Source organism: Chironomus tepperi, unplaced genomic scaffold (assembly GCF_022539635.2).
Source record: "Chironomus tepperi strain 1889 unplaced genomic scaffold, CSIRO-AGI_Ctep_v1 contig_376, whole genome shotgun sequence".
Classification (NCBI taxonomy): Eukaryota; Metazoa; Arthropoda; class Insecta; order Diptera; family Chironomidae; genus Chironomus; species Chironomus tepperi.
The window spans coordinates 2,449,126-2,464,402 of NW_027226498.1; the positions used below are offsets into that span (position 1 = coordinate 2,449,126).

The 15,277-nt window shown below is 29.1% G+C and overlaps 1 protein-coding gene across 1 annotated transcript in view; it reads left to right on the forward strand.

The window, feature by feature from the left end:
• LOC139096138 (homeobox protein homothorax-like) overlaps positions 1-15,277 on the forward strand; it is a 77,089-nt gene that overhangs the window by 35,555 nt on the left and 26,257 nt on the right. Inside the window, exons 3-4 of the mRNA XM_070647788.1 lie at positions 7,132-7,280; positions 13,890-13,966. Of these exons, the coding sequence (XP_070503889.1) occupies positions 7,132-7,280; positions 13,890-13,966 (226 nt within the window). The remainder of the gene's footprint in view (positions 1-7,131; positions 7,281-13,889; positions 13,967-15,277) is intronic.

Below are 15,277 nucleotides of genomic sequence, written 5' to 3' on the forward strand. Positions count from 1 at the left end.
TTCTCATTCTTATCATATATTTGACATTGTCACAGGAACAAACAAACAAACACAGGAAGATAATTATCTCACATTACAAATCTCGTCAGTTGGCTCTCTACTTTTATTGTTAAATAAAAAGTCACATAGTGAGTCATAAAACGAGTAATATAGTAATAAATAGTGCAGCAAGTACATCGAGTTGTATGGTAGTTAAAAAATTTAAAGGCTTTTAATTCATTTCATTCATAAAACTAAAACATAAAAAATGAGAAGAAATCTCTTAGACAAATATTTCATTTCCCCGCCCGACTGCCTCAATGCAATAAATATAAAAATTAATGTTTCTTGTTGGTGCTAATAATGTATATATTCACTTTTTTATGTACATGTATAATGGAACAAATTCATTCAATTGCTACTATGAGTCGGAAAAAAAATTATACATAGTGCCCAATATGGAGAATCTCCTAATGAAAAGACTAGTTTGTTAACATACATAATGGCTAACATAATCATATAAATTTATTTAATATTTTATTGAGAGACTCATCACAATTCCGCAGAATGAAATAGAATTTAAAAACTGAATTTATAAATAAAATTGAAAACAATGCGCAGTGTAAAGTAAATAAAACTGTAGCAGAAAAAAAAACAATTAAACATCACAGTCCATAAAACTTTTAAAAAAAGCCCTCCGACCATAGACAGCAGCGGCTGTCTATCTATCTCTCTAAAAAACTATTGCTCCGTTTAGTTACATTTTCCATAGCTATGAGCAATTAATTCAACCACGGAATTACGACCATTAAATTTAATTTAAAAGCTTGGCTGCTGCTGCTGCTGTTATAAGTGCTGCGCTTTTATTTGTTTGTATTCTACATGACTAGAAAGATTCATTGGTGAAAAAAATAAAACACATAGAGCAATCTACACCTAATCATTTAATTATATTGTGACTGAAAACTGAAAAATTATAGACATGCACACAAACAGAATAATTGTTGTAATGAAAATGCTTCAAGGGATGGTTAATTGGGATATTTTATATTCTTTTTATCATAATTAATTCGTTAGCTTTTACGGTCAGTTTGGGATTTGTTGAAATTTTTGATCGTCACTAGTGACAATTTAATTATCATCATTGAGTTTTATGACTGTGATGTGTGTCTGAACAAGTTGAAATGTTTAGAAGAAACTTAAGATACAGTCACGTTTTTATAATCGGACTCAAGATTTTTGATAGGGTTCATTTCTTGTCTATTTAACTTACTCACATGATCGCACACTTAATTAATTTATTAACACATAACTTTTCAAAATTTTGACATAAAATTTTACTTCAAAAATTATCAAAATACTTTATAGTAGGAAGCATACCTTGAAATTTAGATAAATTATTGCTGTGTGAATATTTTTTTTTTAATTTTAAAATATATAAAATATGTGGAAAATAATCACATTCAGCAAGTAGCTTAGATAGATAAAAAAAGAATGTGATGTCCATAAATTATTTTGCTTACACAAAAGACCGAGATTGTTGATAATAGTAATTAAAAATCGTTGACTCGAAAAAAATGAACGCACAAGAAAAATGGAGAGAAAAAAGCCACAAAACCATGGAAGCAGTAACAACAATAAGAGTGAATATAAATAATTTATATTGAAAATGCATTGAATGCCTAAGTCGTCATAACTATAAAGCATTTAGTGCCATAAAAATGGCTTTGGTCGTCTTCATAAAAATGAAATTTATTTGTAGCACCAAACAACAGCTCTCCAATAAGTCTCTTATTCAGTTGTTTTCATTTTATGGATTCCGCCAAAAAAAAAAGTTTGATTACATCCGTTAAGGATATTACTGTCGTCATTAAACTTGAATTAAATGAAATAAAAGATGATGAAGTCAGAGCATGCATTGATGTTTTATGCTTTTCTCTCACTCTGTTTCCCATTTCATCATCCATTCATTTTTATTTTTATTCCTTCTCTTATTGCTGTTGGTGTGTTTTTTGTTTCTTTTTATGACAACATGGAAAAAGAATGTGTCCATTTAAACAAGCAATAAGAATTATCACATCAAAAGATTCTTTTTGGCACAAAGAGCGTGACACTCAATGGAAAATAATATTATCACTTTTGTGGCTCATAAAAAGCTACTTTATGTTCCATGCTATATATAAGGAAATTACTGTCTTTCTCTCTCCCTACACATTCAATACACTCAGTTCCTTTTCCTTGTTCTTTTCTTCTTTTTTGACTGCATGCAAGCTATTTGCCCTTTTGTTGTTATTACTGCTGCCGATGATGTTGAAGTTCTGTATTTATCATATAAGTTCAAGTATTCAACATATAGTGAATATACCAAAAAAAAATCTGTTGGCAAAGTAACAAGAAAGAAAAATTAAAATGAGATTTTACGGTGCGCGTAAGATTGAAATGGTGTTAAATGATTATTTTTCACCAGCATGAAATCAAATCAAAAAATAATAATAATAATAAAGTAAAAAATATGAAATAAAATTTCCAACCATCAAAAAAGTCATACTTGAAAATTATTGGATAGGTCAATGAATAAGGCGCTTTTCAATTAATTACAAAAAATTATCGGGATATAGCAATAATCACATAAACCACTGGTGGACAACCTCTTGCCTATCATAAAGATTCATAGCTCAAAAATATTATTTATAAATTCCAGTCAACAGCCAAAAGTGAGCACAACATCACAAATCATTTGCAAAAGCACGCTAAAAATATTATTTTATTAAATATGTATGTATAAAGGTCTGGGATGGATGGAAATGAAGGTATTGAAATGATTGAATTTTTTGTGTTCGTGTGTAGGGTAAGGCACTGTGGAACAAACAAGAGAACTCTTAGCTTGGGGTTTTTTTAAATTAAAATAAAACTTCAAACATATTTTTTTCTTTTTTTCGTCCTCATTTTATTCCTTCAATTTCGTACATATATAATGTATATGTATATCAATGCGTAGTACCAGCTGGAGTCAAGAACGAATTTCATGAATAATATTTCCTTTTACAATTCAAATGTTTCTTTTCCACGATGAAAATAATTTTTCTCTCATTCTCTTTCTGATCCTTTTTTTCCGAAAAAAAAATTGTATTATTAAAGTAAGCAGAAATAATAAAAATTTTGAAGTATTTAAGTTGAAATAGAACAGCAATAAGTATAACAATAAAATATTATTAAATGACGCAAACCCTTATGCGAATCAAACTAAATAAGAATTTAATTCTTATCCAAATAATATTCCTCTATTTAAATTAATGTTTATTTAAAATAACCAGATGCAAGTGCCTGTTTTTGTTGAAAATACTTTAATTCTAATTTTCTTCATTATTTTATTTTATTTTTTTGACTGCACAGCATAAACAGTATTTGCTGTATATATCTGTGTATGTTTGTTATCCAAACAACATAGAATGTATAGAAGAAGAATTCTAGAGGACATCATTAATCATTTGATGCTTCAATGGGTTCTAATTTTCATTTCATGTCTCTGCAGTAAATACACACATAGCATAGAGTAGGAATATACAGCAGAAGTGCTTTAAATTTTTTTTTTTGTCTTTTCTCTCCTCTTGGATTTAATTGTTAATTTTTTCATTCGTTTCATGAGCATAAATATCAGCATGAGTGATCCATCTCTATATGTATAGTGATTGTTGTTGTGCAAAGGGAAATAAAAAAAGGGTACCAAATGAATGGTAAAATAAATTGAAAATAATTTCATAGCGCAATGTACTGCTGCTTAGATTTTAGTCTAATTAGACTTTTCCAGAGTACGCAGACTACGAAGTTGACTCGAAATGTTTTTAAGAAAGTTGATTTGAATCCACTCGACTTTATATGTTATGCCCCTGAGCAACCAACTAAACACGACACGCTTAAATCCGCTTAAATAAATAAAATTAAATGGCTAATAGAAGTGCCACAATTAGAATCATAATCTCATACTTACTGTTTAACTATTTTGATGATCAGCAGTAATTTTATTGAAAAGTCATCAACTATACTATACAAATAAATATATTTTATCATCTCATTTTCGCACAAGTAAACAGTAAAAGGAAGAAAAGGGGTCAATAATTTCATTAGTCCTCAATTTTTGTGTATTATGTTTGTCCGATTGATTTTCATTCCTTTTAATACATTTAATGTACATGAGACTTAAAGCAGATGACATTTATTTTGAAAAATTGTTTGTTGGAATAATCATGCAATTGATCTGCTCTTGTCATCGATATCTTCATTCATGTCATGCGTTTATACACACAAAAATGTAATCTGAAAGAGATATATGCTATGTTGTTTTTAAAAGGGGAACCACAAGTAAATAGTAATAATATCACATAAAGCCATTAGATGATAGTTTTTCTGTATGTTTTGATAGCCAGAAAAACAGCAACAAAGATGGAAAGAATGAGCACAGACAATAAAGAAAAATGATAAAAAAGGAAAGAGAAATTTGAGTGGAGATGAAGTAGGAAATGGCTCTAATATTTACAAACATGAGATTTACATTTCCATTGCTGCCTCTTATGCTGTTATACTGCTGCTGTTTGATGATGTTGTATGTCTATGGAGACAGCTTAGGTCTCATACAGACATTGAAAAAAAAATACACAGAGTGTAACGAAAAAAATTAATTCAATTTTCCATTTAATGTCTCAAAAAAGCAAACTGTAATGTATGAAAGTGCAGATGGGTACTGATTTAATACTATTAATCATTTAACAAAACAAAGCAAGCACAAATAGACAGAGCAGAGTGAGCACACGAGGAGATATAAATGAATAAAAAATTATATAAATTGCTTTTGATATTAATATCTAGCCATGGATATGAATAACATCCAACATTTATTGAATAAGTCTTTCATCAAAGCTCTTTATCTTACACTAGATACACTCATAATCTTATACTCTCTTTCACTTGAGATAATTAGTCTGATGAATTAGATTTGATATCTTTCAACTTTTGTACTTGAATGAAAGATCTCATTCATGGAGTTGGATCTTGAAAAGTTGTTTTTCTTCAAAACTAAAATAAATAAATGAAAAAAAAATCTTTACTCTTCAACAAAAGGCATCGCAAAGTGTAGATGAAACTCTTTTTTGTTCTCAAGTGCGATATAAGATTACACACTTTTGAGCCATCGCCTCGGATTTTCATACAATCTGTTCTTGTCTCTGTGTTACATCATGTGAATGAATGTATGTCTTAGAAAATTAAATGACAAAGAAAAAGATCATTTTGATTTGATAAGAGCTGTAAAAAAATTCTGAAATTTATTTCCCTTTTCTTAATTGTGTCTCTCATATCAAGATTCAAACTAAAGTTTTTGACTTTTTCACACAATTAGAAGGAATTATTTTATTACTACTATTATATTATTATTGTTAAATGAAGACTTTTTCGATGAGTTTCGTTTGGCTAGAGTTAAGTTAAAGATCTTGAATTTCTGTGAGGTATTATACGAAAAATTATGAGAAAGTAGGTGGAGAAATGCTTCATAAAATGAAGATTGAAAAGATATAAGGGTCAAATGAGTGGTTGGCATTTCGAATTTTGAAAATTTATTAGAGTGATTTTAATAATATTTAATTAAGCTTCATAAAATGAAACAATTGGAACCAGACACTCTGCATATGTTAACCATGGAAAATTGATTTATGACTCTTTTAAGAATCATTCAGTAAATTACTTCTAGTAGGGCAATATTGTTCAAAATACTTAAACATGAATGCAATTCACAAATATGTATAAGTCCTGTAAACATTCTGACTAAAAATTTCTAAGGGCAAACACTTTTCCGAAAGAATTTTTTTTGGATACATCCAATAATATGTTTTACAATCGCAACCACTCAATCTCTCATTGAATCTCTTAAAATAATTCAAATATAAATTGAACATTTAAAATTTAAAATGAAAAAAAAAATCTCATTTAAATTTATCCATGCCTCGAAGACATTTTTTTTAAAACAGTTCTGGTAGAAGGCATATCTTTATTTTTGAAGCAAATTTATCTGAAATCACCGCATACATGACAGGAATATAATATGCTGTACACATTATGTGTGTGGCTTAAAAATTTTCCATTTTCCATCAGTGCATGCATGCAATGTTCTATGCTTTTTTTTAGTTTCATATAGATAGGTATGTATAAAGCATATGAGTTGAACATAAAACAATTTTAGGAAATGTTTGTAATATTGAACGAGTGAGAGAGAGTCAACTATGACAACCAAGGGTGTTGTATAATATCCTATATGTATGTATGGTCGGCTATATACACGATAAAAAGTGATTATAATCACGTATAAATGTTGCCATTTTGCGGTCTCCTTTTTGCATAATGTTTTCACTCTTCTTTTCTACTCTTTTTTCCTCTTTGGCTCTGTGAATGCTTAATTCTCATTCTCATACTCAAAATGTTGTGTGTACACAAACTGCTGAATGGCGGTAAGGGACAAGCTTGTATGTCGTTATATGTTCTATTAAACCTTTTCATAGAACGAGCAATTTAAAATATATTTATACACAGAACAGAGAAAAAAAAGTTGATATTATTGTTGGGTATTGAGGCACTGACGCAGAAATTGGAATAATATCCATTGCGTTTCAATTTGATAGGCTGTAAAAATATTTAAATACTTTTTTAATCTTTAATCGTTTTAAATTGTGTGTTTTAAAATAATCAGCAGTACACCCTGATGATAATGGGCAATAATAAAATGAAGGAGAAGAAAGAGGAGGAGAATGAAAAAATAAAAATGAGGAAAAAATGTTAAATATTTATAATCGTGGGGGAAATTGACTGTGATGGTGATTTTTAATTTCATTTTTTCCATGTTTCGAATTTTCGCTTGTGAAATGAAATAAACACGCAATTATATATTTTAAATTCATTTTCATTATATGAAATAATAAAAAATTCTCAGTTGTGTGCTTTTAATCGATATTTTGCATAAATTGTTGTGAGTTTCAGCAACAACAGCAGTAGTGAAACTAAATTAAATGAGACAGAAACTTCTTACACATTGATCCTTATTCTTGATTTTATTAAAAATTTACTTTTTTTAAAATTTAATTAAATTTATATTTTTTTATTTTTTTCCAGGTGATGCCAGCAATGCAAGTGTGGGGTCAGGTGAAGGAACGGGTGAGGAGGATGACGATACAAATGGAAAAAAGAATCAAAAGAAACGTGGCATATTTCCAAAAGTGGCAACAAATATCCTTAGAGCGTGGCTCTTTCAACATCTAACGGTATGTAGTTAATTAATTAACTAATTAAGTATCTTCTATACTTAATTGATGTGTGCAATATTTACAAAAAATTTTTTAAGCAATTTTTTATTACAAAATCTTCCCTTTGATCCCATACCTTATTCTTTTTAATTTTCAATCGCCATCACTCAAGTTTCATGGAATTTAAATTCTCCAAATGATTTAATTTATCTTTGAGCCTTTGAAATGCCTTCCAACAAATTTACAGTATATACCAATATACACATGAAATAACATTAATATTTGATTGATTTGATATCATGTGGAGCATGTGCTTTAATGAAAAAGTAAAAAAAAAGATTTCATGCAACAAACTAATCTTCGCACTGATTCCTCTTTTTCGTTTTATTTTCATGATTTTTTTTTTTCAATTTCGGTATCATGCCGAGCAAATTGCTCAATGCATGTACATGTATATATTTATTTCTGTAAAGTAAATCGATCTAAAACAATTTAAGTTTCATTTAATTTTGTTTTTTTTTTTTTGTGTATACACGAAAGAGCAAATTCCTAAGGCCTATTGAATATTTTAAACTATTATTTTAAAACTCATACAGAATTTAAAGATCGAGCACGAATCAAAAAAATTACACACAGGAGAAAAAAGGAGAAAAAGCGCACATAGAACAGAGTCGCGAAAATCTAATTAAGCATTTGAAACATGGTGTAAATGATGTGTATCGCAGGTGGTCTCATTTTCTTCACTATGACTGTCTGAATATTTGAAAAAAAAACACATTTTTTAATAGCAAATTGTGTCTCATCGAATTGTGAACATCCCATTGTACTAATTGTGAGAATTTCGCCTATATTCTGTTATGTGAACTCGGTTCTAACTATTGTCATTGTGCAGTCGCTCTAGCTTGATCTTTTTTTATTCTATGTCGTTAGCAATTTTTAGCAAATAGCATATCATTGAATAGAATAGACATCATCATGCACGTCCAACTAGTGTGTTTACAGACTAAGAGTAGAGAAATAGAAAATTCAAATTTTATGCACATATGTTGCACAACACATCTCATTCAATTATTAATGAAAATTGTATGCCATAGTTTGGATATGTAACTTACGTTTCTAATTGCTTTTCTTTTTGTCTCATGTATACTCTTTCTCTTGCAATACAGTAACTTTCATCGGTTCTGGTTATGAGTTTTAGTGCTTCATGTATTTAGTAATACAAAAACAAAAAAAAAATCTGATGAGAATGAAATGAAAATAATAAAATTGTCATGCTATTTCCATTTCTCTTTTTACTTACATCAGTATGTATAAATTTTCCACCCTCGCTTTCGTTCATAAATTGCATAATGTACAGCAATAGTAGCAATATACATGTACTCATCAGATGGTAAAGGAGGAAAATGCGAAAAAGCATATACACACCATTCACCCTTTCTTGCTTTTCTTTACTCTCTCTCTCTCTCTCTTTTACCATATTTCTGTTGTGTACCATACATACATGAAAATTTCCTCTAAATCTGTATGTGGAACACGCATTTTGAGTGATTTATAGAAGGTGTTAGAATTTAATAAAAACTTGTGAAACATATGAGAACTACAATATCATACGGCGTATAAACAAAATTATTATATAAAGATGGATTGATGGACTGACTGACTGACTAAGTGAATATTATTTTTGGCTTCGTCTCTCTATCTTCCTCTCCGCAACAGAAATGATTTTCTTTTGATTAAAAATAATTTTCACTTGAGGCTTTTCTCAGCTCTTTCATTAGAATTTAATTAAATTTATGTACATGCTGTATATTGCATGTTGATATAAATACATTACTACATATTTCAAAGAATGCTGATGAAAGTTAGTAGTTTGAACTATCAGTATTAATTTGATAAGCTTACAACGAATTATTATTTTTGACGATTTCTCATGTAGTCCTATGAGCGTATCATCTAATTAAAGTACATGCAATTAAAAATTCTTATCAAACTGTAAACTTTAAGAAATATTTTTCTCATTCAAATTCAACGTCTTGAAAACTTTCTTTTCATTATTTCTCTTTATTTTTCCTTAATTTTATTTTCATTCTTGCGTATGAAAAATGAATATTTTGCGGTTACGGTATGCGATAAAATAATTACCGAAAAGAAACTTGAATGAAAAGAAGAATAATAACAGAGAAATTGTTCAGATGTGAGAGCAAAAGAATTCATTCTGTAATATTGAAGTGAAGGAGAAAAAGCCATTCATATGTATATGAATGTTACGTTACTTAAGTTATAATATTAGGCAGATTACATTCTTTAAATTCCTTATTGTATGAAAATGAAAACGTATTCTTTACCATTGTGTCGTATGTACATATACACACCATATGAATATCATGAATATATTCGCTCATTTAACATTTTTTCCTCCTTTCTTTTTCTTTATACTCGCAACAAACACTTTTCATGAAAATGTATTTAACCGTATATATTTTAATTGTGAAAGGCATTTTCTACAACAACGACGATATATAAATGGCAGCGCCATTTTAAATGCTAAATAATTAGGTTTTGTGTTATGTATTTGTAAAAATATTCAGATATACAACAGGTACAAGAAGGAATTATAATAACAGTGACTGAAATTTGGCATAAAATTTGGAATTTTCAAGTCTTAAAGAGAAGATTGCTTTTTATGAAGTTTCTTGAAAATGACAAATTTTGTACACAATTATCTTAAGTTGTCATTTATTTTTGTGCAAATGTTAATTTTAATCCTCTGGGCAGTTGACCAATTTGAGGCAAAATTACACAATTACTACCAAGTTGATTTTTTAATGAATTCACATAAATTAACTCCTGTAATCAGTAATCATTATGCACACAAATTTTATTTTATAATTTTTCATAAGGACGTCATCGCATTCGTGTTTACTTTACAAGTAGGAGCATAACAATAATAAAATTCTACCAACAATTGCCAAGAACAGGAAAGAGAAAGAGAGACAGCGAAAAAAATGTGATTATTATGCAAACGCATATCTATGCGATTTTCTCATTCTCTGTACAATATACACATACAGCCACTACACAAATTGTTGACGTCTGCTTTATAACTGATAAAAATATGATGTATTACCATTACTTTTTACATTTAACACATAAAAAAAGTTTAAACAATAATATTTATATAGGTACATGTAGACTCATGTATGATATTGATATTCAGTTGAATATTTCCGACATTTCTTTTTTGCTAGTTTAAATACAGAACACAATAGTAGAATGGAACATAAAAATAAAAATAATGATGAAATCATAACCCCATTTGAAATGACTTGTGAAAATGTCAATTTTATATGTTTTGAGTGAAAAAATTTACATGAAAAAGTTTCCAACTATCTATTCACATATTTTTTTACTATTTCCTTAAATGATTCCATAAAATAAATGGACTAAAAGTTAATTTCTCAAGAAAAAAGCAGGCGTTGAAAGTGTAATTGTGCGATGGGAATTTTTTTGCCTCTCGTCATTGACTTTTTTCCCTTAGATCATCAAATAATGTAATTTTGTCAATTTTTCCTTCTCTCATTCTATTCATGCTATGGCATAAGCTTCAATTATAACTTTTAAGGAAATTATATACCTAAACCTACAATTTCTATACTTCATTTTCGTATAGCTTCAAGGGATATACGTTTAGAGCATTAAATTGTTTTCGTTTTTAGTGGGCGTTACATGAACATGATGCTCGCTTAAGTATCACCCCAAATGTAATAGTCTAATCGACAATCAACATGAGATGAGAATTTTTTTTTCATACATGCTAGAGAATTAGAGAATTGTTAGATACCTTACCTAATCATTAGATAGCAACTTAACGGCAACATCATCAGCAACAATTTTTTTTTCTTCATTCGTTCGTTTTTATATTTGGCTCATGTTGTAAATTTATTGCACATACAACAAAATACATAAATAGGGAAGACCTCATTATAGACGGAGAGAATTTCAAGAATAAATAGTCGAATGTCATTGAGTCGAAAAGTCAGAAAAGCATTGATTATAGGTGCGTGTTTGGGCGTGATTTAAACTTCCTCTTTAACAACAGAAATTTTCGTTATCATCTAGAAACGCAAACTTACTATTTTTGAGAGTAACAGGAACAAAAATAATTCTTTTGCTTTTCTGATACGGAAAATTGCACGTGTATTATTTTTGAGGTCGTTTGTCACATGACAGGCGACATGATTTCTAATAATAAAGTACACATAACAATTTTCTGCAGGTTCACATCGTGTCACACAATGATTTTTATATAAATTTGGCATCGAGTCAAGTTACACCTTCTCTCAAGTATAGGTAATATTGTAGTAGCAGCAGCTCACAATAAGAATGAGTTGGGGAAAATGTGATGATGATGATGAAATAAAAACATTAGAGACAGAAAAAGCAACATGAATTTTTTGTTGTGTCTTCTGTCTAATATTATAGTCTGAGTTTCAGAATAAGCAGGAGTATCAATGATTCTATTCCATTCTTTACATATACGAAATTCAATTAGCATTGCTTCCTTAATTAAACTAATTTTTCGTTACATGCATCGCATGACAATGCAGAAAATCATGTACAATGTATAAGAAAGACAAAAATGTACATTGATGCTGCATACGTATGTACATGTAAGGAAGAAAATTTTAATTAAAGTTCAAAAACTACAAAAGGGAAAATTTTTCTCTCCATCTCATTGAGTGGTCATCGGCATGGCTAGAGAGAGCGGTTTTGGGGTTAGTGGATAGGTGCAATATGTGATTCGGCTCGGAAAATAATTCAATTATGGCATGACAAAATTCAAGATTAATAAATCATTTTATTAAAAAATTCGAAGAAACGGCTGCTGATAGGAAACCCTTTACGAATTCAATGTCGATTCCTTTGAATTAAAACATTTCAAAGAACTTGAATTTCCTCCTTATTATATCCTTTCTAAACGATTCTTCGTCTACCAAAACTAAAAGGACACAAAAGAAAATTCAAATGCACTTATCCAATCAAATGAAATAATAATTCCATTGTCCTTTTTTACTCCATCTCTTCAATCAAATAAAGACGAAAAGAAGTGCTGTGTGGCTTTATAATATAACTAGAATTTGTAATAAGATCAAATTTCATGCTCTGTCGAGTGTTGCTGTATTGAGAAATAAGATGAAGAAAATATATATGTTATTGAAAGGAATGGGAATGAGAATAAAAAGTCCTACAAATGTATTTACATGTACAATTACTTAATTTAGTATGAAAGGATTACTAGACCAAATAAACCAATTGATTCCTTTCCTTTTATTATATTCATTGAATACAAACGTCCGGAATATTTTGTTCCTTTTTCTTTCTCTCTTATTTTTATTTTGAGTGAAAAAACACACGAATTCGATTCAAGTCTGAACGAAACATCTCAATGAATATTTTATGAAAAAGTTCCACCACTTTTGCTGATTCTGTTGCCTTCTTTTCTTTTCTTTTCATGAAAATACAGTTTACCACTTTTTATATTATTTTTTTTCCTTTGTATTATTCAACCCTCTTGTGGATAAATTTGTGTACATCTCTCTGTATGCCAAGGATGAAGAAAGAAAAAAAAATAGACAATAAGATAATTGTTTTTTTCTCGATGGTAAACCAACCGAAGAATGTTTTTTCAATAAAAGTACTTTTTTTCCTATGGGATTGCTTGCTTCTACAATCTTTCTACTCTCTCACGGATTAGTTCATCTCTATCTTACTCACAAAAAAATAGAAGAAATAAAGTCGATGTTCATGTATAATATTTCTTCATCAAAAAACAAAAAAAAAATATTCTTGTCGCATTTAAAGTAAGGAAAGAGAAAAAATTAATACATTTCCGCCAGATGTAGGCGTTTTGTTGTCGTTGATGATTCCTCTGCTTCTTCTTCTTATTATATTCCCCTTTTTTGCATCCATGAAATTTCAATTGAAGTCGCTGTGTATTATTATGTGTGTTACATCCAAAAAAGGATTTTGAAAGATGAATTTTAAGAGAACTGCTTGATATATTCTGTATTCATTCACATTACAAGTCTCATTCTCATCTTCTGAAAAACTGTATGATACACGTACATTTATGATGAGTCTTGGATGGGTTAACCAAACTGGAAATCAATTTTGAATAAAAGAAAAGAACTGTAAATAACAAATTGCACAATAAAATAAAAATAAACATTCACAGAAATTCACATTATATTATAATAACAATGAGTAATAACAACAATATAAAAAGTCTGACTCGTGTTATGACGTCAATCAAAATTTTTTTTATACAAATTCACTCAGTCACTTATTCATTCATTCTACATTCTATATTCCCAAAATATATTTAAAAAATTATTATTATTGTTATTTTGCAATGAATGTCAGATGATACGTGTGCGTTTGGTTGTGTTTTTCTTTAAAATTACATAGCCATTGAGCTGATGCACGTGACTGGAGAAAATCAAGGGAATTAAGGAAGCTAACAATTTGCACATTTCAATCAAAAAATTTGTTTATTATTTTCATTTTCTTCTTATTCACCCACTGTTAATGAGTTTATTTAACTTTTATGTTTATTTATTTTTTCAGCATCCCTATCCTTCAGAAGACCAGAAAAAACAATTAGCACAAGATACTGGTTTAACGATATTACAAGTAAATAATTGGTGAGTACCTCTTGAATTCTTATTTACTTAACTTTGACTCAAATTAGCTTTAAGTTTCTGACTTATGAATATTTTAAACTGCAAATGAAACCCCAAAGACTTTGCTTAACTTTAAATATTCACCACGAAAAAAGGAAGAAAAGTTCTGTTTTTAAACAGTATTTGAGCCAATCTTAAATAAGGACTGTTTTTCTTCTTCAAATATAGAGAGACTTCAATGCGGGAAAGTCTTTCACCCACTCACTTATATCAAATATTAAATCTATTGAGAGTTCAATCTCCTAGACCATTACAAACGATTAGATAATGATGAATCATTGAACAAGAAGATTAAATATAAAAAAAGAAAATTTAAGCTCATAAATTGCTGAATCATTGACTAATCCTTAGTTTCTATTTGGAATAACTTTATAGTAAAATCATCACAATTAACTCTTTACTTACTTACTTTTCTGACTGTAGAGATCAATTGTGATCTATGGCTTCTGTGAGATGTGAGATGTCGCTTGAAACTGGCCCTATCACTGGCTACCGCTTGTCAATTCCAAATATCACTTCTTTTAATAGTCCTGCCTATCGAACTCTGTTCAGTTCCATTATATTTACGATATTAGCTTCTCTGTATGGCTGATATATGTCTGCATTACTCCTACATTTATAAAGGCTCACTTCCTTCTATGGCTCAAGTTTAATTCCACTGAAAATTATCCTTTTGAATACCTTCGCCTTCTAAGAAAATTGTGATTGATTTGAACTTTATTAAGTTTTAAGGATTTGAGGGATTTGAATACGTAAATGGAAACAAATCGTTTATGGAGCAAACTTCTTGGAAAATTCATCTTTGATTCCAAATGTCACGGAAATAATTTTGATTACCTCTATTTAACATATTCCTATTTCTGACATTAAATGACATCCAATGTAAAATGAGGCTTATACTTTAGTTCCATCAAATGTTAAGCGTTTGATATGAATAATTTATATATTTTGAAAGAGTTAAATATTCAAGCATATTTTACATTTCATCTAAAACGCAAACCTTTTTGACTCTTGAAACTTTCAAACCCCTAATTTATGCACTCTCAAGCATTAAAAACAATTTTTATCATCCACAAAAGACAAACATTTTTTGATTTATTTATTTAAATTATTTAGCATCAGAGAAATTGCTCATCTTTTTTCCCTCTAATGTCTTTTCTATGTTCATATTTAACCCTTTTATCATTCCCACCATTCAAATGTACATTCACATGAAACGGAATTCCCAAATGAGATTAGAGTTGTGTTGCATGTTTGTATAAATCTAATTGA